Source organism: Phoenix dactylifera, chromosome 2 (genome assembly GCF_009389715.1).
Source record: "Phoenix dactylifera cultivar Barhee BC4 chromosome 2, palm_55x_up_171113_PBpolish2nd_filt_p, whole genome shotgun sequence".
Taxonomy (NCBI): Eukaryota; Viridiplantae; Streptophyta; class Magnoliopsida; order Arecales; family Arecaceae; genus Phoenix; species Phoenix dactylifera.
In genome coordinates this window covers 7,040,748-7,067,880 of record NC_052393.1, presented here as the reverse complement: position 1 = coordinate 7,067,880, position 27,133 = coordinate 7,040,748, and the positions used below count along the sequence as shown (strand labels likewise).

The 27,133-nt window shown below is 41.8% G+C and overlaps 1 protein-coding gene across 2 annotated transcripts; it reads left to right on the top strand.

The window, feature by feature from the left end:
• Positions 1–3,149: 3,149 nt before the first annotated feature.
• On the top strand, positions 3,150–22,733 carry LOC120103798 (VAN3-binding protein-like). Of its 2 annotated transcripts, XM_039119347.1 has the most exons (10): positions 3,150–3,304; positions 14,492–17,448; positions 18,793–18,884; positions 19,165–19,344; positions 19,868–19,993; positions 20,082–20,147; positions 20,225–20,627; positions 21,059–21,169; positions 21,348–21,452; positions 22,437–22,733. In XM_039119347.1, exons 3-10 carry the CDS (start codon positions 18,810–18,812, stop codon positions 22,610–22,612), a joined length of 1,242 nt encoding a protein of 413 aa, XP_038975275.1. In that variant the 5' UTR covers positions 3,150–3,304; positions 14,492–17,448; positions 18,793–18,809; the 3' UTR covers positions 22,613–22,733. The 2 variants fall into 2 exon arrangements, with proteins under 2 accessions (XP_038975275.1, XP_017697396.3); XM_017841907.3 differs by lacking the exon at positions 3,150–3,304 and having other exon boundaries at positions 15,285–17,448; positions 21,348–21,457; positions 22,437–22,555.
• The last annotated feature ends 4,400 nt before the right edge of the window (positions 22,734–27,133 follow it).

Below are 27,133 nucleotides of genomic sequence, written 5' to 3'. Positions count from 1 at the left end.
AATGAATATTATGTAATGGCTCATTATCATTATCGAAATTAATATGCAAGAGTCTCCACTGGAATCTATAGTCGTTTGTGATTTGATGCTTGCTTACTAGTTCTAGGGCATGTTTGATTCATGACGGGATTGGAATGAGAATCAAAATGGCCATGTCTCCAGATATATTTGATTCGTGATTTGAATCGGATTTTAGGAAATTGGGATAGTCTATTCCTAGCTAGAGATCTTACCCCTTGTATGGTAGTTGTGTTTTTTATCCTTTTACGTAGCAATTGAATCTAGTAACTTTATCTTGTAACTTCTTTTCCTTTAGGGTTATAATATACGCCATTTAAAATATCATAATGAAACGATACTTCATAACTCCATTATAACGGGTCATGAACCTGGATCTGCGCGGATTTTGCACGTAGATCAAACGGTCAGTACCTTTTCAAGCTTGAGCTTTATTAGAAGTTGGCCTTCATAAAAAAGCCACATCTTTTAGTGGATGTGATGATGGAATTCATGCAACATCGACGGATTCCTTCCATCGCACATCTAGTTTGCTAGGGATAGGGGTTGTCTTTGGGGAAGAAAAAAAAGATTCATCTTCCTTTGCGCGAATCTACCGTTGGATTACGCAATGATCGCTTTGGGATCTGTGCAAAAAGAGAGTTTGGAGTGCTTTGAGATTTATGCAAGAAGATTGATCATTCTTTCACACGAAAAATGCAACCCGAACTTGTTTGCTAGTCTCTACTGGGTAGGCACTTTCAGCACTGCTTTAATGTGAAGGTTAAGAATACTAGATTGTTGGTGGTTGGCGCTAAAAATAGTTATATTTTTATGGCTAGAATTTGGAATATTTATGCATGTCATGGATCCATTTGCATTGCCTCAAAAGAACTTTTTCTTTCTTGATATTGCATGATATAACAATGAGGCATCTCTTTCGTTGAGTGGGTGTTTGGGATGTGTGCACGAATTCAATAGCGTAGATCCAAAATATTACAAAAATATCTCTCTTTCTGCATATATAGATGATAATGTTGCAGCACCCGCCACTACCACCACCACCACTGCTAAACATTTTGTGATAACTAAGCTTTACATGTTGCGTAATCATCTAGCAGGTGAAAGACTAATTTTGCTGGATTCTCTCATAATGGTTGCTCGTCTAGGAATGCAATCAGGTCATATAATTGAATCCAAATGGTGGCACTTTAAAACTGCGACCAGTGATAGCATGACATGAAGGGGGATTTCACTGGTGTAATCAAAAAAAAGTAGCTACATCTAAGTGTAACGTGTATCCTCCTTTGTTTTAGCCATAGAATAGATGAAATAAATCAAAAAATAGAGATGGTTGCCAAACATCATAGACCTACGGTTGAGGATTGAATCTGAGTTTGGCGTGAGGCAGCTCCATGCAACCCAATTGTTCAGCAAGTTGCAATAAAAAGCTATGAGTCTTTTTTGTTGCCGTTTTAAGAGATGAAATAACAATTTTGTCTTTTTTTTTCTTTTTTCTTTTATACATGTATGACATTGCCATCTCACAGCAACATAAAACGTTTCCATGAGATTACGTTACAATGTCAAAACAGTCTATTATAAAACTAAACCTGTGCGCATTTTTATACTATCACTGACCATATATATTGGCCATGTTACACTTTTACTTCCATTATAATTTCCCAAAGTCTAGAAATTAGAAGTGAGCTTTCAATGGAAAAATCCACGCCTGCTCCTCTAGGTTTCTTGTGGCTGATGGAGAAAAAGGAGTGTGTGATAAAGACTTTCAAGGACTTGGTGAAACCACGACACTTTGTGATAGCTTGAACAAGTCCGTGACAAACAAGAGTTGCTTGAGTAATCGAGTCTTGAATCGTAAAGGGTGCTGGACTCTGCCGACGATGGCTTGTGACTTGGAATCCCAAACTTGATGTTGGTGCAGACTGATAATGTTTTTAGTTTCGTTGTTAATTATTTGGTTGCAAAATTTAGAAACAGCAGCAAGAAGTTGTTTAGGGTATGGGCTAATAAAGGTTTTCTATTACCGTATTAGTGTGGATTATTCTCCAAGGTTGCATATGTTTGTGGATCATGTTTGGAATTATGTCTGGAATTGGCAAGTGGAAGAAAAATGTCCATGGATCCATTTGTGGAGGCTATGCCTCGGCGAACGCCTGCCACCTCTTCCGACCACTCTAAGATTTCTTCGTCTGGATCAAGCCATGTCACCCTTCCTTTCTTTGAGAAAAATCTCTATATTCTCTCTCATGCTTTGTTTTCTCTTTCTTGCTCTCTCTCTTCTTCACTCCGTCTCTTTTTCACTGTATTTTAGTGGACCTAGTGAGGGTCCAAGACTGTTATATTGAGAATCACAGCTTGACCTCAATAGAGAGTCCTGAACTAGTATTGCTACAACCACTCATCGTGCTAGCCTCCGTCTCAGTTTTCGTCGGTCATCCATGGATCTATCAACAACAACACCTCATAAGTTACCCCAATCCCAATTAAACATCTGATTCTTTGATTTGGTGAGTTGATGTCCAGATATGAACTACTTGGACCGGCGGACACCATTATCTCGCTAGTTATTTCTCTTCTTCTCTTTCTTAAATTATTCCACCATTAGTTATAATTATTATAATTTTTTATTTTGTTCCATCGGGGTGCAATCAACTGTGAAAGAATTCGTTGAGCAAAGAAATTTATGCTCTGATCTCTAAATCAAGATTAGTCCCTAATTATTTATTTATTTAATTAGTCATGTATTAGATAGGATCAAGAAACTAGCGCTAAGTGTAACTTGGGTGTTCATGCCGACCCGACTAACCCGGTCCCTTCTTCACACATTCCACTCCCCGCCCCCAACCCAAATCCCACCCAGAAAAATACCCACGGCCGGTGAAGATGGCGATCTTCCCGTTGCGGCCGCACCTCCGGCGTCCCCTCTCATCCTTTCTCTCCCGGCGTCTAAGGCGGCGGCGGCGAGATACTTCACCACCACCGAGGGCTCCCGGCCCACCATCGTCCACAAGCGGAGCGTCGACATCCTTCATGATCCCTGGTTCAATAAGGCACAAACCTCCGTTCTCGTCGCACCTCCAATTTTATTTTGTTGATAGTTCTTTCAGGAAACTGTTGATGGTTTGTAGGAGGAACGGGCTGCTGCTCATCGATTGATTGGTTCTTGATTTGCTGAAAAGATGATGTCAGGGCACGGCTTTCTCAGGCGGAGCGGGAGCGGCTGGGTCTTCGTGCGCTTCTTCCCCCGAATGTCATTACATTGCAGAAGCAAATTGATCGCTCGGTAAGTTAAGTTTCTGCAAACCCCCTTTTCAGTGAAAAGAATTTGACTTAAGTTTGATTTGTGGAGTTTTTTTGTTTAGATTACTGCCTCCTTTATACCAGATGAAATCTGGTACATATTTCGGTATGTTATTCTTGATTCACAAGTTATCCGTTTCTTGTGTGCTAGCAAGCTAATCAATTCCAGGATGCATGTGCCTTGAACACAGCACCCCCCCCCCCCCCCCCCCCCCCCCCCAAACCAACAAAAAAAAAAAAAATCTCACTAGTCTGAAATTAGGTCTAGATATTTAATTCAGCTTGTGTTTTTGATTCAAGAAGAAAATTCTTCGAGATGGAAAGTGTTTTCTTCTCTGCCCCTTCCTCTCCAAAATCATATATACTATACATGTCCAAGAACCATCTACAAATTCCAAGAACTAATATGGTCTATGCAGATATTCTTGATATTTTTTAGGATGTGACGCAAAGTGAAGTGAAGATGCAAGAGTGTTATTTGTTTTGCTGATACCTTTCAACCACCTTTGCTCGGTCTCCTCATCCTCTGGTGATCCGGGACGATCTCTAGCACTTACGAGTGTCTTGGTTGTCTCAGCCCCACGCCAGTGGAATCACACGACGCGCGGGAGGAAGCGCGTTCCGAGTTCCATGCGAGGAGAACCATACCCGACGTGTGTTCCGAGTTCCATGCGAGGAGGAGAAAGCATCCCAACGTGAAGATGATGGTGAGTCCCATACATTCGCCAAGCAGGAGGAAGCTCGAGCCGAGCCATCCCGCATCATGCACGGTAACCATTGCATGGACGTGGGAGTGAGGAGCGTGGGATGCGTGTTCCAAGCCTACTCCCGAGCCATCATGCATCCGCGCCTGGGTCCCACCTCAAGAACTATGCACAAGGGATGGGGGAAGTTTTCCGAACTAACCCGCGTGACGCGCTTGTTTTGTTGCATGGCATAATCTCATGCAACGTGGGACCCGGGAGGCTTTGAGGTACCTCTGAGCCATGCATGGTTATTGGGGAGAACGTGGGATGTGGGGGAGTAGCATGGGAAGCCAGTTCTTTGTTCCATGCAGTTGCACCACATAACCACTCCACATCTTGCTCACTCCAGAGGAGGTGGTCCACGTCGGGTTCGTGGGATTATGGGAGAGAAAGAGAGAGTAGGGGAAGAAGCTTGGGAGTTAAAAAAGGAAGAGATAGCCTCTGTAGTAGGGGGGAGACCTGTAACAGAGAGAGTCATAAGTGTATGGGAGCTCTTCCCAATATAACCCCTTGGTCCCAAAAACATTTCTCTCTCCTATTTGAACGATCAGAACGAAGGCTTTGTGATTCTATCTCCCTCGTTCGGATCAAGTTTTGGTATCAGAGCACTAGATTCTTGCCTGTGCATGGTTCTAACCAAATCTGGCTACCAGGCCACCGGCGAACCCTTCTCCGTCTTGGAAGTTCATCGTCGGCCAATAAAGAAGACTGAACCTTCATCAGCGATGTCCGCCGACAATGAGCAGGAACGGGACCAGCTCGACCTTACTGCAAAGGTTGATCGGCTGTCCAGTCAGCTGGAATCCGTCATCGCGTGGATCCACACCCGGACATCTTCTTTACCACCAGTAAGGGCCAAAGAGGATGACGGTGATTTTCCTTCCCCAAGGGTGCGCGTAATGGCTGCCAAAAACAAGACTGAGGGCACCTCGGTTTTGAAGGAGGATGACGACTACTATCCTGATGGTGCAAGCATCGCGACGCTGGTAGAAGAGAGGTCTCGGCCTTTTAAAGTCGAGGCTAGAATTGACATCCCGACGTTCGATGGCACCGTCGACGCGGAGAATTTAGATTCCTGGATCGATCAACTGGAGACTTACTTCACCCTTTACGGGTTTAGTAGCCACGAGAAAGTCGCATTTGCACGACTCAAACTATCAAGCCATGCATTGGCTTGGTGGAACTCGTACCTGAAGGACAACAGTGACAAGGAGGTGACATGGGGAGAATTCTCTCGTCTCCTTCGCCAGGAATTCTACCCAATGGGATACTCACAAGATCGATGGTTCCGCTGGCACAACCTTAAACAACGCCACAACCAGACCGTGCAAGAATACACCACCGAGTTCCGGCGTCTAGCGGTGACGCTGGGCATCTCCCTCGACAATGAAGATGTCTTCACCAAATATGTGGCTGGTCTGCATCGACAAATTCAGAACGAGATACGACTGTACAATGCGACTGACGTCTCGAGTGCTAGTGGTATTGCCATGGCTATCGAGTTAAAAAACAAACCCGGCGGACAGAAGGCCTCCGAAGGCGTCCAGAAAGGAACTTCTAACCATTTCCGTGACAAGAAGCACACTCGGAAAGGTAAACCTTCCTCTTCGTCGAATGTTGACAAGTTCTGTGAACATTGCAAAATTTCAGGACATGAGAAGGGGAAGTGCTGGAAACTCCATCCGGAACTATTCCCAAAAAAGTGGAAGAAGGATGACAAGAGCAAACGCGCAGCGGCAACGACGGTTTTCACCGAAGCTGTCGAACTCGGGCGGGTCGAAGGTGTGGATAAGAGTCTGTCTCTGATGGTCAGGCCGAAGGAGACAGTCTCGAATCCGCCGACCGTACCCGAAGAGAAGGAAGAGCTGTTCACCCTACGGATCCAAGTGAAACAAGAGGTGATAGAAGCCATTGTCGACACCGGCAGCCAGAAGAACCTGATCTCGACCAGCTTAGTTCAAAAACTGGGATTGGAAACAACACCACACCCACGACCGTATCCACTTGGATGGATACAAAAGGATGTGGAACTTCGGATCAACCGCCAGTGCAAGTTCCGTTTTGCCATTACCAACCAGTACATCGATGAGGTAACATGTGAAGTAGTTCCTCTCGACATATGCCAGGTGATTTTTGGTAGCCCATATCTTTGGGAGCGTGATGCCATCTACTTCCGACGAGCACAGAAATACCAGTTTGAAAAGGATGGGAAGAAGTACATCATTAACAAGGATAATACCAGCCATGCTATTGATCTGGTGTCTGCCTGTCAGGCAAGAAGGATGGTGAATGCTTGCCAAAAGTTTGTGCTAGTAATGATCCGCCCGATAGAGTTTGAAAACAAGGTATCAGCACTAACCATGTCTTGCAGGGAATTGGAGAGCCAGATGGGGAAGCTACTCGGCGAGCATGCGGGCCTTTTTAAAGAGGCTTGCGGATTACCACCAAAGAGAGCAGTGGAACATGAAATCCAGCTTATTTCTGACTCAACGCTTCCTAACCTTGGCATATACCGCAACTCGGTGTTGGAAAATGAGGAGATCAAGCGGCAGGTGAATGAACTGCTCGAAGGTGGTGTCATCAAACCGAGCAGCTCCCCCTGCGGCTCGCCGGTAGTGCTTGTGCCGAAGAAAGATGGAGGGTGGAGAATGTGTATTGACTACCGCGCTCTCAACAAGATTACTATTAAGAATCGGTACCCTCTTCCACGCATTGATGACTTGCTGGACCAGTTGAAGCACGCCACTGTCTTCACCAAGCTGGACCTGAAATCTGGATATTATCAAGTCCGGATCCGCGACGACGATACCTGGAAGACCGCATTCAAAACATGGCAAGGGCTATTCGAATGGCTAGTAATGCCATTCGGACTCTGTAATGCTCCCGCCACCTTCATGCGGCTGATGAACGACGCTCTCCGGCCGTACATCGACGACTTCGTCATTGTATACCTTGACGACATCCTGATCTACAGCCGGACATGGGAGGAGCACTTGACGCATGTGCGTAAGGTGTTCGAATTGCTGGAGAAACATCAGCTGCGCCTGAACCAAAAAAAATGCGAGTTCGGGAAGCGAACCTTGGTGTATCTTGGGTTCGTGGTGGGCGAAGGGGAGTTACGAGTCGACCCGGACAAAGTGAAGGCAATCAGAGATTGGCCCAGGCCCCGGTCTATAACTGAGGTCTGGAGCTTCATGGGTGCTTGTCAATACCTAAGAAAATTCATCCGGAACTTCTCTATTCTGGCCTCCTCGCTGCATGCGTTAACGAAAGCCAATCAAAAGTTCGAATGGACTTCGAGACATGAGGATACCTTCCTTCTATTAAAGAGGAAGATCAGTGAAGCACCTGTTCTCGCTTTGCCCAATCTTCAGAGACCATTCGAGCTTGAAGCAGATGCGTCAGGGTACGCCATGGGAGCTGTGCTACTACAAGAAGGGCGGCCCGTGGCATACCATTCTGAGATGTTCCAAGGAGCTCAGAAAAACTACCCAACGTACGACAAGGAGTTGCTTGCCCTACATCAAGCGGTAAAACACTGGCGAGTCTATCTCTTGGGCAAGGAAACAGTGGTGCACACCGACCACCGGCCGCTCCAATATCTGCAAACTCAGTCCAGGTTGCAGCAGGCGCGTCATATGAAATGGATGACGTACCTCCAACAGTTCAACCTGGTGATCAAATACAAGAAAGGCATACACAACAAAATGGCTGACATGCTCTCGAGACCGCCAGCCGCAGCCCTGTGCTTATCAGCGGTTATGCAAGTGCAGCCAACCACCCATGAGGAGTACGCCGGCTGGTATTCAGAAGATCCTGATTTTCAAAGCGCACTAGCAGATGTTGAAGCAAGAAGGCCAACCGAGTTTGTCCTACGGGATAAACTCCTCTACAAAGGAGAGCTGCTATGCATACCACGAGCAGCCGAACGTGTGTGCTGGATACGGGAGGCGCACACCTCAAAAGTAGCAGGTCACTTTGGAGTTACCAAGACTCTGCAGAATCTTCATCGATATGTCTTCTGGCCGCGGATGCAGCAGGACGTGGTCCGATTTGTGAAGGGCTGCGTGCTATGCAGCACATCCAAACCCGCCAATCGGAAAGTCGGGTTATACACTCCATTGCCTGTTCCGACACGCCCATGGGAAAGTGTCTCAATGGACTTCTTGGGTGGCCTTCCAAAGACACGGCGGGGACATGACTACCTATTTGTTGTGGTCGATAGGTTCTCAAAAATGGTGGTGCTCATGCCTTGCAAGAAGAGTATCACAGGTGAAGAGGCGGCACGGCTTTTTTTTGAGAATGTGTGGAAAATCTTCGGGCTTCCCAGCTCAATTGTTTCCGACCGTGACAGTCGTTTCCTAAGCAAATTCTGGTGTTCTCTGTGGGCCAAGATGGACACAAAGCTTAAATGGAGCACGGCCTTCCATCCACAAACGGATGGCCAGACCGAGGTTGTCAACCGGACCATTGTCCATCTTCTCCGGGGCTACAATGCTCGGCATCCTAAAACTTGGGACGATAGCATTGCTTTCCTACAATTTGCCATCAATCACACGGTGCACAGCTCGACAAACAAAGCTCCAGCCGAAGTTTGCTTGGGTTTTCTACCACAAAGCCCTTTTGACTTGGAGTTCACGATCGGGCCTACACCACGAACAACCAGAGAAGGAAGTGATATGACAAGGGCACAAAAGTTCTTGGAAAACATCAGAAAGGTTCACCAAGAGGTAGAACAACAGTTACAAAGGGCCCAGCGGAAATACAAAGAACGTCATGATCGGCACCGAGTCAGTGGTAATTTCCAAGTGGGTGATCTTGTTTGGTTACATCTGGGAAAGCAACAACTGAAAGGTGAAGGGAAAAAGCTTAAACCCATCCGTTATGGACCTTTTAAGATCCTTCGAAAGATCGGCGACAATGCCTACCAACTAGAGCTGCCAGTATATATGGAAATGTACTCGGTTGTTAACATTGAAAAATTGAAGCCCTTTGAGCCGTCAATGCTGGACGACGAGCCGGGTGAGACATTACCGACTGTAGAGGACTTGGTTACCGCACAAGAAACTGTGTTGGCAGAAGATGCTATCTTGGAACGGAAGACAACCACAACCCGGCGCGGCACTAGGGAGTCCTTCCGAGTTGGACGAAAGGGCCAACGACCCAGTGCGGCAAAATGGTTCTCAAAGGAGACTGGGCAATCCCAGTTTCCCCACCTTCGGTTCTAGAACCAGCAGGAGCTGGCTCCTCCTAAGGAAGGGGAGCCGTGATCCGGGACGATCTCTAGCACTTACGAGTGTCTTGGTTGTCTCAGCCCCACGCCAGTGGAATCACACGACGCGCGGGAGGAAGCGCGTTCCGAGTTCCATGCGAGGAGAACCATACCCGACGTGTGTTCCGAGTTCCATGCGAGGAGGAGAAAGCATCCCAACGTGAAGATGATGGTGAGTCCCATACATTCGCCAAGCAGGAGGAAGCTCGAGCCGAGCCATCCCGCATCATGCACGGTAACCATTGCATGGACGTGGGAGTGAGGAGCGTGGGATGCGTGTTCCAAGCCTACTCCCGAGCCATCATGCATCCGCGCCTGGGTCCCACCTCAAGAACTATGCACAAGGGATGGGGGAAGTTTTCCGAACTAACCCGCGTGACGCGCTTGTTTTGTTGCATGGCATAATCTCATGCAACGTGGGACCCGGGAGGCTTTGAGGTACCTCTGAGCCATGCATGGTTATTGGGGAGAACGTGGGATGTGGGGGAGTAGCATGGGAAGCCAGTTCTTTGTTCCATGCAGTTGCACCACATAACCACTCGACATCTTGCTCACTCCAGAGGAGGTGGTCCACGTCGGGTTCGTGGGATTATGGGAGAGAAAGAGAGAGTAGGGGAAGAAGCTTGGGAGTTAAAAAAGGAAGAGATAGCCTCTGTAGTAGGGGGGAGACCTGTAACAGAGAGAGTCATAAGTGTATGGGAGCTCTTCCCAATATAACCCCTTGGTCCCAAAAACATTTCTCTCTCCTATTTGAACGATCAGAACGAAGGCTTTGTGATTCTATCTCCCTCGTTCGGATCATCTGGCATAGATCACAATGCTTGCATAATCTTTTTCCGTTTTCACTGATTCGGTGTTATAGTGATTTGATTTATGACAGCTCATTGGTGAATTCATGGGTGTGTGAGAGGGAAAAAACTATTGCATGACAAGATTCTAGAACTTTGGATGCAAATTAAGTGTCTAACACTTAGATATTAAGATCAGGAGCTGAAATGAGAATTGGTGAAGGGAATGATGACATTTTGCTTGCTCAAATTCAAAATGGCAAAGAACATGTGGTTAGGGAATAAATCAACACTATAATTTGGCAACCTTTGCTTCTTATCCATGGCAGACATGGAGTAAAATCTCTTGCCCGATCATTCTTCGTCTCATTATGCGGATAACAGGAGATGAGGAAGTAATATAAGAAATATAAGAAACCTCAGAAGTTTACTTGTTTGTGATAAATGTCAGAAGAGCATTGTTTATATGTTGAAATTAATAGAGGTAGAAAATGCTTAATGGACAGGCAAGAACATGTAATACGCTGTATTTAGAAGATAGAAAAAGGAAGGCAAATTACAACGTAGACCTGTTAAAGCTATCACTCGAGGGTCCAAGGCCCTAAATTTACATTTTTTTTAATAGAATTTTCTATGTGATAGCCACTGAAGAACAAAATTCGTCTCTTTATGTGGATTGTTTAAATGTAAAATGACACAAAATAGGCATTTTATGCCTGCCATGTGATGCAGATCGGTCCTTCCAAGACTGACCCATGACAATTGTACGACCTGTATTCTCGGATGGGATCTGAGAACATCAAGACAAGGTGCAGAAAACCTGCACAATGGGATGTGATGACATTCCAGAGGCAAAGAACAAGCTGCAAGCTAAAGGAAACCAGCCAAAAGTCGAAAGAAAAGAAAGAAAGAGGAAGAAGAATGAAAATTCTGAATTTTTTTATGAATCTATGCAAGAATGAATTCAACTAGGCAAGCTACCCCCCTTTTATAACTCTAGACTGCACTAATACTCCTAAAATAGGGCTTGTAGAAGAAGGATTCTTTTCTACACTTTCCTAGCAAAAAAATGAAAAGCCAAAACACTTTCCTAAAATGGTAAAATTCGTTGCACTATAGGACCCTTCATAAAAGATCATGAAAATCTTTTCAAATTACAATCTTGATGATTCTAAATTTTTTCTAATGCAACTAGGATGACATTCCTACTTAAACTAGGACTCAAAAACAGATTACAAAATAGGCCCAAAATTAGGCCTGACAATCTCCTAGAAAATTGACAAACTAGACATTTCCTAATGACTTAAACATGTGACTTTAACTAACTAAAAACAAAAAATGCAAATATTTAATTTTAGACTTTCTTTTGCCCAAATAACCTTTGTTTCACTATGAAATCTTCAATTTAACTATATCAATTCGCTTTGCTGAGAGAAATTCAGCTCTGATAATTAGCCCAAACCATCCAAGAAAACATCTTTCCTTGGTGCTCTTCTTTCTCTTTGGTGTAAGTGTAGTTTGACATGTTTGGTGTAGAAAGATGAAAGTATTTCCCTTATTAAATGCACTCCTCTCTTGTCAAAAATCCAAGGCCATCCTAGCAAAATTTGGCCTGCATCATGTCTACTCACAGGCTTTCCATTTGATGATATACAAGGCACCAGTTTCAATCAACTGCTCTCCATGTTCTATAATGAAGTCCAAGGATTTGCAACATCGTGATATTTCTTTTAATTTTTGAATTAGATACTGGAATAAAAGAGTTGCAAATGGATAAATGAGTTCTAGGTATCAGAGTAGGAGTTAATACAGTTTGTTTTTGATTGACTCTATACTCTGAAAAATGTGGTTTTGCTGTTTGCAATGCTAACTTGTACCCTTATAAGCCTGCTGACAATGTTAGCCTAAAAAAATAGTATAAGTTCTAGGTTGTATTTTCTCATCCAAAAATATGTTAACTTGTGCCTAAAGAGAATAGTTGGTAGAAAGCAAAAATGCAAGACACAGGCCGAAGTGGAATATAGACATGTGCAAGGGAAAAAATTATTAATATGAGAATCAACTTTAGGAGGGGATGTAGGAATATGGATAAAAAAAGATCTTAGTGTTTCAAAGAGAATCAGAAGGGAAGTTGATAATATTATTTTTTAAGGATTATGACTTGCCAAAGTTGTTTGCTTCCCCAAGATTTATACTTGTTAGCAGGGCCCCTTGAAATTAGTTGATCTTATACTGTAGTCATTTTGATATGAGATTTGATGATTGTCTTTTTAAGTTCAGTTGTCATGGGGATTTAAATGATAGATCAGTGGATCAATATAATTGTGTGTTAACCTGTCTTCGATGTAAATAATATCTCTTTGTCCTCTTCCCACCTTTTATTTCTTGTTGTCTTCTTTCACCTTCATTTTTTTTAACCCTTCAATGAATCATTTAACAAATATGTCTAGTGAAGTGTTCATGCTGAAAATTTATTCTTATATTAATCAAGTTTTGGATAGAATCTAATGAAAGTTGATGATTTGATGTGTTAGATTGTCTGTATGAAAAACTTGAAAGGATGTTATTACGTGATGCTTGGAGTATTTTTCACTTGCCCACTAAATCCTTCTATTAGAAGATGAAAAGTTGGGCTGTTTTACTAGCATAGCTTGTGAGTTAAAGATATGATGGTACCTCTATCTCAGTACTCAGGCATTTGGGCTATCTCAAACTGCCTAGTTTCTGTTGCCGTCGGTAATCAACCAGTCAATTCCATGTAGCCAATTGTGGGAGCACCTAGTGGATGGGCTTACGCCTGAGCATTATATGGATTTAATGATTGTAATTTATTCATTTGGCTGGATATCTTTCTTTTAATTCTTATATTTCTGTGATTTTGACCATCTATAAGATGTCAGAAGAGAAATATTGCTTCATTAGTTTTTTTGGATAACTATTGGCCATAGGCAGGTGTCCCTCTAATAGAAGCAATGGTTTGCCTTCTATCACATTAGCAGCTACTAAAGATCAGCAAGTGAGAGCTAGAGTACATGGATATTTTTTGTTCTGTAAATATCACTGTAAACTTGTTGATCATTATTTTTAAGAAGCTAAATTCTTAAGCTTATAAACTGGTTTCCTTTTGTAGGATATGGTAAGATTGGCTGCTCCAACCAGAGAAATAACATGTATCTGTTTCCTGGGTTACGTATATTCCCTCTTCTCCTTTGACCATGTCAGTTTGCTTACTTTTCCTTCTGAATGATCATGTACATGGTCATGCAGCATAGGCCTTGGTAACCTTTTGTCTGATGCACAGGTTATCTCTGATGGCATGCCAGAATTAGACTCTCAGTAACCTTTCTTCGTAAAATTTTATTCATTTGCTTGCAAAGATTCATTGTATAAATGTCGTTTTGTTACTTCAATCATGAAACCTTTCACAGCTTGGCTTCATATATGAAAGAAGAGGAGGTTCTTGAGGGTATCATATACCCTCCAATATCCAGGTTTGTTGTACATCTTACAATATTAATTTAAAGGCTTGTTTGCTCATGCCTGGTGATGGATGTTTGTAATCCTGTCAGTAAGTTCAAGTTATTTTGCTTTCTTTCTAACATCAATACCGATGTGGAGGAGGAAACTGTAACATAATGTAACAAATAACATGTGAGAATCCGTGCGGGCGTGCGTTTAGTCCCACATTGGTTATTTGCTGGGTAGATCTTGGGTACTTATACAGGATCAAGGAACGCAAATAATATCTTCCGGCTAGCCATTTTGGGTGACGTCCTGGATTGTTACAAATGGTATTAGAGCGGACCCGGCCCATAACCTATGTGAATTAAGGGACACTGCAGCATAGATCTATTGGGGCTGACCGCGGACTGTTCGTAGTGCTTGTGATTAGATTTGAATGGATTTGAACCCTTAGCCTGACGAGGACGTCAGAGCTTGATGGGGTGGAGTATGTGAGGACTCGTGTGGGCGTGTGTTTAGTCCCACATCGGTTATTTGCTGGGTAGATATTGGGTACTTATACAGGATCAAGGAACCCAAATAATACCTTTCGGCTAGCCATTTTGGGTGAGGTCCTGGGTTGTTACACAACATGGGGAATCCAGTCTATCCAACCTTGGTTTACAGAAAGGACTGAGCACCATCTCTCTTCCTAAGTTATTTTTTATAATTGGAGTCAACAGGCAAGTATGAGGCATCATCAAAAAAATTGCAGACCTATTATGATTTTCATGCCTTCTCAATAGGCATTTTTTTTCTCATTATGGTAAGAAATCTCACATTTATAGTTAGCCTTATCTATATACCTTATTGGCGTAGTCTGAGAAACCACTAATTCATGATTTCTTTTATTCTCTAGTCAGGTCTATCACAGTTGCAGTATCCTTTGTCATGGAGCTCATCGGGCATACAAGGTCGAGGGCTTGCATGCCTGCTTATTGGCATATGATAGGATGCAAGGTTTCCAAAGGGTTGTTGTTTTAATCTCATATTTCCAACATAAACCAGTTGCTTGAGCCAAGAGGCGTGAGTGAAGGAAGGTACTGTCATGTTCACGTAATTTCTATGCCCTTAGCCTCTCTTTTCAGCCATGAGAGTTGTGATACTAAACTTAGTTGGAAGTCCGATTTTTTTTTTTGCCTGGATTACTTATTCTCTAGCATCCGAATTTGAATAGGCAAACTCATTGAGTTAGCTCATTGATTTTAGATCTTTGCCACTTTGATTCTATTTTGCTTTGATTGGCTTGCGTAAACATTGAACAAACCCATCATTTTTCTAATTCTGACCAAATAGATTGTGGACTTTTTTCTTTGATTTGTGGACAAAAAAATTATTATAGTCTGATATTTGTATGTGAGACATTATTTCATTTTGTTTCTCTGCACTGATCGAATGTTTGTTCGCGAGGAAATGTACCATGAGAATGGACTCTGTTCTATACTTTATTGTAGCTCATATCTTAGGGGTTGGATGCATAAATGGATGGCGTAACAGTATTACAGTATTACTCACTCAAGCTTTGATTCTTAGTTAATTTTGATTGAAAGGACACTTTGTACAAAAATTTAAGCTGCTGGCCATGCCCTGATGGATACGACTGGTATTTTCATTTCAAAAATGAGTTTCAGAGAATCCAGCTGTTTGTTACCTCTCTCGTTTCCCCAGCATATTAACGTTATTCTGGAGTAAATTTTTTTAACAACAACCAGAATATTTCTGTATATTCTTGATGTCATTATTCTTTTGTCTTTTTTTGCTTGATGTTCTCTAGTAAGATTAATACTATCCTGGGCTCAATCATGTCACCAATAAAAATAGTTTGCATAAAATTACCTTCTCTGTTGATTATTAGTGAAGGCTGCCATGATAAAAACAATTCTCCTATAAAAGAGATTTTGCTATTTATTTTTATTAGAAAGTCATTAGTAGATAACTGAAATTATATTATTGATCAGCCATACATGTAGCTAAGTAATATCTATTCCTTGATGATTATCATAACAGTAAACTGTTCTGCTATAAAACTCGAACTTCCAAGCGAATTAGTGAGGCTCTGCACAGGGTGTCGCCCATCCCACTCCATTAGCATGATGTGTAACAAATTATAATAACAAGAAAATGATTGTCAATAGGTTATGATAAACAGGCAATATTATTCTCTCAGGGCTTGCCTCATCTGCCATGACCAAAGATATTCACTTTTTTAAGAGTCTCCATCAGATGAAATGGCATGACCTAGCAAGTATGCCTGATTTAAAGATGTCACACATGTCAGTCCTGTAAGTGATTTAGTGTCGAAAAATGCTCTTTACTAAAAGAATGTTGAAAAATGCTGTGATTCTCTGGAAGGTCAGAGTTGTGCATAATGAAACTGCAATGAAAATCTTGCTGCGTTTAAGGGTTGGCATCTGTTCTTTATAGGAGAGAACAACTGAAAGAAGATACGAAATGGGGAGGAAGTAACTTATAATTTTTATCAAAAACCAAATTTATGAAAGCTTATGTTAAAAGCTACAAAGGTGTAAACAGAAATCATATGCAAGGAGAAGTTGCATAATTATGATTTGTAGCTCTTCTGTTTGCATTACTCGTTGTACTACTCTGTTTTTTTCTGGTACATGCTGGTTGTACTACACGTTAGCCGCCAGTTTGCTTATATGACAGGCTGCTCATAAGAGGAGGAACATTTTAAAATCAAGTATGCTCAGGTGCTGTACTAATCTGCGAGATTTTTATGTTAGTTTTACCACTCTTTTATTCAGCCAAGCTTGTCTCAAGCTAATTGGCTAGTCGTCTGATTTGTGTAAACCACGTGCCCATCTCGAGATGCTAGACCCACTTATTCCTCTTGTTTCCGATTAGAGCCACAGGATGGTCCTCTTCAGAAATTATTTCAAGAAAATTTCCAGGGGAGCGCACCGAGTTACTTCATGAAGGCTGTACTGTATATCTTCTCCGATCGACCATGTAGAAATCCAACGAAGTGTTCATATCTGTGAGCAATTTCAGTAAGCTATAACTGGTCCAGCACCTTAAATTGCCATTGCGTGAACAAAAACCTTATTGTTTCCTATGGAGATTGGAGTTTCTGTGAGTTATAACTGGACCGGCAGCTTGAGTTGGAGAGGTGTACATATCCTACGGTTCATAGCGGATTCGCTCATCCTCAGCAGGGTATTAAAAGACAGCGCAGGGTGCAAAGGGCTTGCATTAAAAGACACTTCCATCTATGCGAAAACAATTGGGATACCAGCTTGAAGGCAAGACCGCAGCAGGGATCTCTCTCATATGAGGAGACGGCAATCGTTAATGTCCCCCAATAATTCGTCTTTCCAATGATAAAAATGAGGTGCTTCCTTGGTGATTAAAAATTTTCAGTGGTATAGGCCGCAGAGTGGTCTTCGCCAGCCGATCAAACAATGGAGTGGTCCCTCTCTCGGACGACGCGAAACTAGGATCCAGTCCTGATGGCGCGTCGAGCCTGGTGTCCATTGGGGATCATGGGCACGTGGTCTGGCTCCAATTACTGAGCTGGGAAGGCCTCGATCCATATGATTTACGTATTTAAATACAGTTCATTTGGGAAATTTGGTTCCAGACTAACTCCGCACGCATCCCGTCACTTGCCTAGTTGCTTTCGTCGTTCATGTGGCCGACTTCAGATTGGAGGATGATGCCAATAAGCTGGGCGAGCAGTATTTGTTAGGTGCATCCACCGAGCTCGTGCCTACTAAAGAATCCTTGTAGCTGGGTTGCAGTTGACTGAAGCTTCTTATTTTCTGCAATCCTGTTGTGCTTCATCAGCGGCACCGAAAGCGTAAGAAGATCGCTAAACTTTCCCATTTCATTTTCCTGATGAGACGTGTGGTGCGTTCCCCACCGTTTTGCTTAAAAAAAATAAAAAACAAATTTAACTTGCATGCAAGTCATAGCTAGCCATGACTTTGTTTTAGGTTTCCTCTCAAGTAATATACAATTAATATATTGTGAGGGACACAGGGACCGTCATCTTTGATCCAATATTACTCTACTTCAGCACAGCAAATTAATTTTGTGATGGCATTTCTGCACCAATCATATTATTGTTTGGATTCTGAACAATTATGAATAAAAGTTTGCTAAATTAATTATGCGCATCTAAAACCTTGCCGGCCGGACAAGGTTTGGTGACTGCATCGATGTTTATGTAGTGCCGGTATTCAGCATACTTGCTGCACGTCTCATGAGAGACGAAGTAGGAGTGGGAGTGGAACTCTTGGCCTAGGGGTGGATACACAAGTAACACAACCCAAATTGTCATAAAGAAATTTTTTTTTTTTAAAAAAAAAGCGACCTCCCCGGGATGTTATTTACTTCACTTAGTTTAGAGGAGCTGGATAACATGATGTAATAAACAACGCCTTAGTACGATTAAGGTTCACGTAAGCATGTCTCGTGCTTTCCCTGTGCCTTCTTCTTTTAGAATGTATATAAGGACCATTCAAGGAGCACGCGTCGGGCAAGAAGGTACTCCGTCCATTGGCATGCTTAGATACTTCCATTTTGAGTAAGTTTTCTTTATTCTTCTACTGTGAATGATGGATTTCTTCCTTTAATATTAGCTCGTTATAGAGCATGTTTTTTACGCTCATGAGCTTCCTTTTGAGGAAACCATGGGGTGGTGGTGTTGGTCTTCATGGTGGTTTGCTTGTGGAGGGCTGCCGCCACTGTTTTTTATTTGCTGGATGGTTATTTTCAGACGCCAACCCTTTAGTCTTTCATGTCCCTCTTTTTACTTGTGTTCTTGACTTCTTGTGCCGTGATTAATGCAACAAGCTATTTCAAACAGAGAAAAGAATCCCATAACAACATGTCATCCCCCTATATTTTTTCGATCTCCAATCGTTTTCCCTGTTGCTTTTACCCATGCAAATGTTTAGTGGTGAGCGTTGGCATCGTATTTGTTTGTGGCTTCGATATAATGCGGATGGGCCACCCATACGAGAAGAAATGGTTATTGACAGAACATACGTTCTCTATGTAGGCATTGGGTTGGGTAATGGCATCAATTTGATATTCTGAACTTCATATTATTTATTAATCAATTTCTTCAAGAAATTTATGATGCTATGTGCTAGTTGTTGTTCAAGCTTTCAGCTCCATAGTTTTTGCACTCCCACAGGTCTAACTGGTTCGCACATGGAGGAACCCAGAAGAGGAATAAAATTTGGAAAGGTCTCTTTCTCGAGACATTCTTCATTGCCTTCTCCGATGGTGAGGATGTCAATAATAGTTATTTAACGTCTCTCGATTACTACTCTAGTTCAATTGCTTAAGTGTATATATATATAATTTCTAAGACCCGATTCAGTGTATTTCTTTCGACGAGGAGTTTATTTGCAGTTAAAAGAGAATTTATCTTGAATAACTGAAGGCATAAAAGGATATTAAGTTATTGACTGGTGAAGGATTTCATTTCAGTTGTGTGGAAATCCCACGAAAAATAATAATTACTTTGCTCTTTGGCCTTTAATCTGCTTTCGGTGTGCTGTAGAACGAGAGAATGGAGAAGACACGTGAACACAAAGCTGTGGGGTTGTCTAGAGAGAAATCGCAGCAGTTGGCTTGCTTTCATCGCTTGGAGGTCCCGAAAAGTCCTCATCGGGTTATGGAGTTCCTCTCTAGAACCTGGAGCCCATCTTCCTCTGACTTCTTTCAAATACTCTCATCAAATGTAAGTGAAGAAGTTCTGTTTATTATATCTTCCGGAGTACTGTATGGTACTGTTCTGTAGCAGCAGTCTTGCAAGCGTATTAAATATTCATATCTATTAGAATAATTACGAAGCTTAAGGGGGGGATACAAGACTCAAGAAAACCTAGGAGAGGAGCAGTGCACATGAAGTAATGCCATGTGGTGTTTCCCATATTATTGGTTCTTTCTTAACCGCACATTATGTTTCCAGTTAGTCATAGATCGAAGCTTTAATCCAGCACAATGAAGCTACTTGCACATTCTCAAAATGTTTTGTTTATGCTTCTGTCTATCGACTGACTTCGTAAAGATAATCTCAGAACTCTATACAGTGTTACAGTTGTCTAAGTAGATATGAATATTTGAACCACAGACCACATTTTGCAGTTGCTCCTTCAAGTGACAACAAATTCTGAAGTACCTGAAGAATACAGATTATCCAGTGACTACTAAAAATAGTCGAGATGGGGTATTCATATTGACAGCCTTAATTTTTGATGTAGAACCTAGTGCCACGGCTCGAGGACTGTAGGCCAGTGGAGCATGATGAAGAATTAGAGGAGCTAGAATCAGAGAACAAGGTCCATTTAAATGGAGGAACAGGCACTAGGAGTGTGGACCAAATATGGGTATGAAGACCATGCAGCAAGTGTTATATAAGTCCCAAATACATCCAACTCTACCTGCATAATGTTCTTGCTTTATTGATCTTTCCAGACAGTACTTTCCAGTGGAAAGCTTGCCCCAACATCTCCTCAAACACATAGAATTTATAGAAAATGGGTAAGAAAAAAAAGCTTCAAAAAATTTCAGAATCTCTTCTTGATCTGACCACCTTGTAACCTTGTGCCTTGGCACAGACAAATGTGAAATTTATAAAGGCATGGCTAGGTGGCGAACCTATCAGCAGCTTGTTGAGAGGAAGTAAAATGAAGAGGAAGGAGGAGCTGCGACTTCAAGTGGCTCAAGTTCATGCAGCTTTATCTGTCGCAAGGCTGGCCGCGGGCATCGCAGGAATTGTGGCCAATTGCAGCTTCGAACCAAGTAATTCAAAGGACCTGAGCATCCACAGTGGGGGAGGAGATTGGGGTAAGGAGATGAGCACAGTGGTTGCTTCTGCTGCAGCGTTGGTAGCGACTGTGTGCGCTGAAGCAGCTGAGTCTGTGGGTGCAAATAGAGCTCATGTTGCATCGGTCGTCAGCACAGGCCTGGCAACTCGGACATTCGCTGATATGCTCACACATACTGCAACTGCTGCAACATGTAATACTCTACAGTTGGATAGATGACAACGCAAACACAAGATCGACAAGCAACGAAATAATGCTAATTTCTAAGATATGTTATGTCATATTGCTATATTGCATAAGCATGATTAATTTATACGCATCCTGTATTTTTTATGCTCAGGACAAAGCACCAAATCTTAGAGTTATGAACAAGGTTTTGAAGACTTTTTGGCCTTTTCTATTTTTTGCTGAAAAATCATGATAATTTCTGATTTTGCCCGGAAAGCCAGAAAATTTACAAATACAAGCATCCATTTTTTTTAATATCCAGAAATTGTCTCGAAGATGATCCATGTTTTTAAGTTGAATTTTTGGAGTTCATAGGTCTTTAGCTTACTTTTTAACAGTACTTTTTAACTCAATCAAAACTATCTTAATTTGCCTTAATATCTCTGATGAGTATAGGTCTAAGAGGAGCTGCAACACTTAAGCTGAGAACAGTGGCTCATGCGAATTCATCAGAGGATCATAATATCCTTGCAAGAGGCAGTGAACTCTTAATTATTATGCCTTCTGGTAGGTGCTAGTAACAACGTTTGCTTTCTTGTATCTTATTCGCACGTACCTTAGCGTTTGTTAAATTTTGTTCCTTAAAATATATTACAAGTATCTAACTTTTTGCACGCTCTAAACTCCTTTACCTTCAATAGACCTTATGGAGGTTTGAATTTTCATATGATTTGGCTTCACGCAGGGAGGGTTCAACTTAGGATGGTGTGCGTCTGCCTGAAGCATAATAAACTCACACTGAGATTAGGAAAGAAGCATTTGCATGGAGTTTTTACAAGATTTAAGGAGTGTAAGGTCATGTTCCTCTTCTTGATTCTAGTGCATAACGCTCTATTAGGTACTGTAATGATTGGTGTAAATTATATGTTAGCTTGTAATTTCCTGTCACTTAGCATTGGAGACTAGCTAGGGTTCTTTCTTTTCCCCTGTTCTTCATTGGAATTCAAATTGGGCCAGGCTATCCGTATTTTTTCTACTCAAAATAAATACTCTGAAGAGGCTGGGCTGATCACCTAATTCAAGAATATCATATTACTAATCATCAAATAGTCATTTTAGCCAGTACTTGCATCAGCATAGATAACAGTAGGATTGATTTCATACCATGACAATTTTGGCAGCAACAGCTAAACATCCATCATCTTATATCCAGGTTCTGGCCTGCATTTTTCATGGTTACATAACTATTATTCTTTTTTGAAAGAATGGCTACTTAATGATTAGTGCATTAACTACAGTTCCTACAATATCTCCTTCAGTAGATTAAAGTCAGAAACAACTTGAACTAAGTAAAAAAAGAAAAAACCTGAATTTGGAAGAAGTTGATAAAATAGAACAGAAAATTAGGAGAAAAAGTTTGATATGTTTATAACCACTGCATGTAGTCTTCGTATCTTCAGTCTAGCTGTTGGCACTCGTCTCCACTGGTGAGAGGTCTCGGGCTCAAACCTAGAGTGTGGCATCATCACCGAAAAAGAAAAATATTGAATGTAAATATCGCAGACGAAGAAGCCACATCAAATGACATCGTCATCAATAGTTTGAGTGTATTTTATTCTTAAGTTGTGAGAATTTTGTTAATAGTTTGTGAAGAATTTATTCAAGGTTCATGAGTTTTCATGAAATCTGCAAGTAACATGACTTTCTGGAAATTATTTAGGGACGTAATATTGTATGCCTGTAATCCGTGGGCAAGTCTGGTTGCCTCTAATAATATGTCCCACTATGATTATTTTTCTTCTTTTTCTTTGGTTCCTAAGATTTTTCTTTTCAGATAGGATATTTGATGCAATGGAGGGCATAAAAGATAGTGCCTTCACCAAGGATGGCAACTGCTTCCACTTGATAACCCTTGCAACCACGGGGGGAGCCATTCAGGTGCTGTTTCAAGAAGAAAAGCAATATGGTTTCTGGAAGTCCACCATTTCACACCTCTTATCTGATCATTAAGAGCTGAAGGCGGTCTTCTGTTGTTTGTATTAATCTATGTGTCCAGGTGTTATATTTTCTTTTCCTCTCCAGCTTATCTACATGAATAAATAATTGAAGTTTGATAATGGAAATAGTATACGTAAATGAGTATCGTGTTTTGCTGTACTCCAGTTCTTGATTGAGTCATCCTCCATGAACAACCTTACATCTGATAAACATTTATAAAATAATGTAAGATCTCTCTCTCTTTCTCTCTCTCTCTCTCTTATATGTATATATAGAAAGTCATTTATGTAGAATATTTATATTAAATTTCTACCTCTTTTTTAATATTCAATTTGATATACAATGTTGATCTTTTGTTCCCAATGCCTCCCGATCAATTAGTTAATTAACATGGTATTAAAGTTGAGGTTTGGTGGAATTTTTTACCCCCTCTTTATCCTAATTCTATACATCGTTGATCTTTTCCGTGTAACTCAAGCCATGGTTGGTAGAATCGTCCCGAATTGCCCGGAAAGGAGCATACCGAGCCGTACTGCCGGCGAATCGGGACGGTTCCGACAACCAAAATGAGAAACCGGTGACCAATGGGGAGAAGGAGAATGAAGGAGAGAAAAGAGAGAGAGAGAGAGAGGGGGGGGAGGGAGAGAAAGAGAGAGGAAGAAAGAGAGAAAGAGGTTGAGGCCGGCCGGAGAACCCGGCAAAGGAGGGGCTCCGCCTTTGGTTCCCAGAGGTGGAGCCCCTCCACCTTCTCTGCGCAGCTCACCGGTCATCTACCGGCCTCCACCATACTTCTCTCTTCCTCCCCACATTAGGGCTATCTTTGTTGCCTATCATATTTAGCTGGCTAAGAATGCTCGAAATTTTGAAGATAGCATTCAGCCATCAAGATTCATTTTGGAGAGGGCTTTGGTACAAGCTGTTGAAATCGCCTACTCACATGTTGTTGGAGGGCCTATGACTCAGCTTGGGATATTTGAGACTCCTCTTTAGCTCTTGCAATGACCTGGATAGTGTTCATCACTTGAGGGCCCCCATCTTGAGTTTCATCAAAGTCAACTTTGACGACATTATGATTGATAGTGGCAGTAGAGGTGAAGCAATGTTTGTGATTAGAAGCCTAGATTCTAAGCTCATAATGGCGGCGGGAGTCCGATCTTTGATACCTCAGTCCTCGAAGCAGAACTGAAGGCGGCTTAGGCAGGCGTTAACTATGCACGGCGAGTCTTGAGGATCGATTTCATTTATGTTGAGGGTGACTCTACTATGATGATTGGTTGGATCCAGAAACGGCGAGAGGGGTATGCGCATACCCTTTTTTGCTAGACATTTGGAGACTAGCGAGGGAAGGCACTTCATTCTTCACGAAATATGTCTACTGTGAGGCAAACGGACTGCAGACTGAGTGGTCTCCTTTATGGCCGAGCATTATGGTGAGGTGCTGTGACTGACTTGACATCAGCTTCGATGGCCCTTCATGATATTTTATTTTTTGATTTTTTTGGACATATTTATATTAAAATAATGTGATTCCTCCGTCTTAGCCCCCTCCTCCCCCCCCCCCCCCCCCCCCCCCCCCCCAACACCAAAAAAAAAAAAGGAAAAAAAAGGAAAAGAGACAAAGTGCCAAGTTATCAAGCTGATAAAATTCTTGATGGTTAGAGGTATTTGAGAAAGAGCCACACTCCAACATGCAGCTTATTGTGTACGAATCCTTTCTATCAGAAACAGCAAAAATAAAAAGCTACTGCAGCAACATACACTATGGCCATTGCATAGTTGCCATATATATGATATTTGGTTCTAAGAACACGAGCTTTGCAATCAGACAAGGGCCGGTAATTGTATGAAACATTGAGAAGGTACATATTATTGATTGAAACAGGCAGAATCATTTATAAAGGACGGTACGTTGAGTAACTAAATACAATAGTTCACATTATCTTAATCGCCTGTCTCACTAAAACATGCAAGCATGAAATTTGAAACCAACTCAAACTGCTGAAAATTTTGTGCAAGTAAATTTCTAATTTGCAGCTTGGGGCCTGATGGGCTGATAACAATATTGGCTAACCTAAGGCAAACCTTCTACATTTCCATAGCTTTTCTTTTTCTTTTCCTTTGTTCCAGATATAGAGAAAAGGCCGAAACCCATAGAGCCCAAGGGCAGGCCCAAATGCTTAATGTTTCTCCAGGATCCTCTATAAAACGAGACGGAGGGCAAGAGGGACTCTGGCTTCACCTGCACGAAGCACGCGAACCAAAATTGTCGATTATTTTTTCAGAGAAATCAAAATTATCAAATTGGGTTAGAAAAGAAGAAGAGGTTTGTAGATATAAGTATATAACAAAGGGCTTCGAACTACCACCAGCTCAGCTATCCTCTTGATTGCCATCAAGGAAATAAAATAAGAACCCTAGATGTCGCAGGGGGCGATATACGACCTTCGACCAGCGATGCAATTGGGCTGGCTGGTTTTGTGGACCTAAATTTATGATATTGTTATAAGGCTTGTCTTACGAGAAGAATTGGATATCTTCGGCCAGAAATGAGCCCAATTGCACCCTCAACCTTAACCAAAATGTTTGTCTCAAAGCTCGCTCTACAAGCCAAATGCTGAGCCCAGAGGCAGAGGAATGCATCCTAGAGAGCGTCATTTAGAAGCACTCGGTAGATGGCATGAATGATAAGAGCACATGCTTTGTCTCTTGTCAAGTAATGCCTTGATCTCTATTTGAATTTTGAATTCAAAGTAGTGATACGTATAGGGTTTGAGCCCCAAGTACTCGATCAACTAAGAGAATATATTCGTCTCTGTGATCTAATCTTGTCCTTGTATGAAATATTCCCGGTTGAATCAGATGGACGATGTCTAGATGGGTTAAGCCAGACTGAAACCAGGTCCTAGCTCACAGTTTGGGCTTGGTTGGCTGGGCCAACAGAACCCACGCTTTGGTCGGATTTGCACTGAGAAATTCTGGAGCCATTTTTATATTGGGTCTGATTAGATTGATGAGCTTCTGAAGTTATCCCATATGAAACTATTCTTCAAGGGATAGTGTTCTCCAACTTGGCTCAGACATCAACTTCTTTGCAGATCACAGGTCACCAACTCAGCCTTTGTCTATCCACTCCACACCTTTCTTTAATTTTAACCTCCTTTTCTCCCTGTATCTGTCTCTCTCTTTTTGTTCTTTTTGGTACAAAACCCCTTTCTTTGATGAAAAAAAGGTGGAAAAAAAGGTGGAATGAAGAAAATGTAGGAGGATGCGTGCATTAGATTACTCCAAGAGTATGTGATTCTTGTAAGCGCCAATTTTTTTGTCTTCTCTTTTATATCTAAGCCATGGATTGGAGAGCATCAAGCCAAAATCTTTGGAGTAGAAAGTCGATCTAGTTAACGAAAATCGAGCCTTCACTTCGATTGATGCAATATGGTTATGTAAGAAATATGAGCCTTCGCTTGATGGAGCTTTGAATGCTAATGGGTTGACTAGTTTGGATTTTTTTTTTATTTGGTAGGATGGCTAAGTTATACAAAATTGGATTATATACCTTCTAAAAGGACCAAGGTTGTATCTTTCGGCGAAAGAACGATTCATCTTCTTTTGTGGCTGTCCACCATTGGATTATCTACTGCTTAGATCTCAAAGCATTCTGACTTTTGTTTTTATTTGTCTGCACGTATCTGCTTTCACTTATTTCAAAAATGATCAATGCATGATCTAATAATGGATTCATGCAAAAATGGACCGTTCCAAAGTGTCACAACTCAAGACCTCATCCAAAATGGCTAGTCAGAAGATATTATTTGGATTGCTTGATCTTGTATAAGTACCCAAGATCTACCCAGCAGATAACCGATGTGAGACTAAACACACGCCCATATGGATCCTCATATACTCCATCCGTTCAGGTCTTGAAGTCCTCGTCATGTTAAGGGTTCAAATTCATTCAAATCTAATCACAAATACTATGATCGGTCGATGGTCAGCTCCAATAGATCCGTGCTGCAGTGTCTCCTAGTCCACATAGGTTATAGACCAGGTCCGCTCTGATACCATTTGTAACAACTCAGGACCTCACCCAAAATATCTAGTCGAAAGGTATTATTTGGGTTCCTTGATCATGTATAAATACCTAAAATCTATCCAACGAGTAACCGATATAGGACTAAACACACGTCCGCACTGATCCGCACACAAAGTAAGCTTTTTTTACATTTATTAGAGTCTAAGCTTTAAATGGAAACTCATGATTTTTTTTCTTTTGTAAAAAGGAAAAAGCATGTACATGATTCCGTATTCTTTTTCTTTGGGGAAACAATCAAATGAAGCTGGCCTCAAATTTTATATACACTAATATTAGGATATAATTAGCATTAAAGTCAACTTGAAAGTCAAGTTGATCTAAGCTTCGATGGAATCAACCAAATCAGACTAACGGGCTCGGTAATATTCTTTTGGGCCGTACAGCAATGATCAGCTCCATCGGCCTCCGCCGTCGGAGAGCGTAAAGAAGCCGCAGCCAATCTG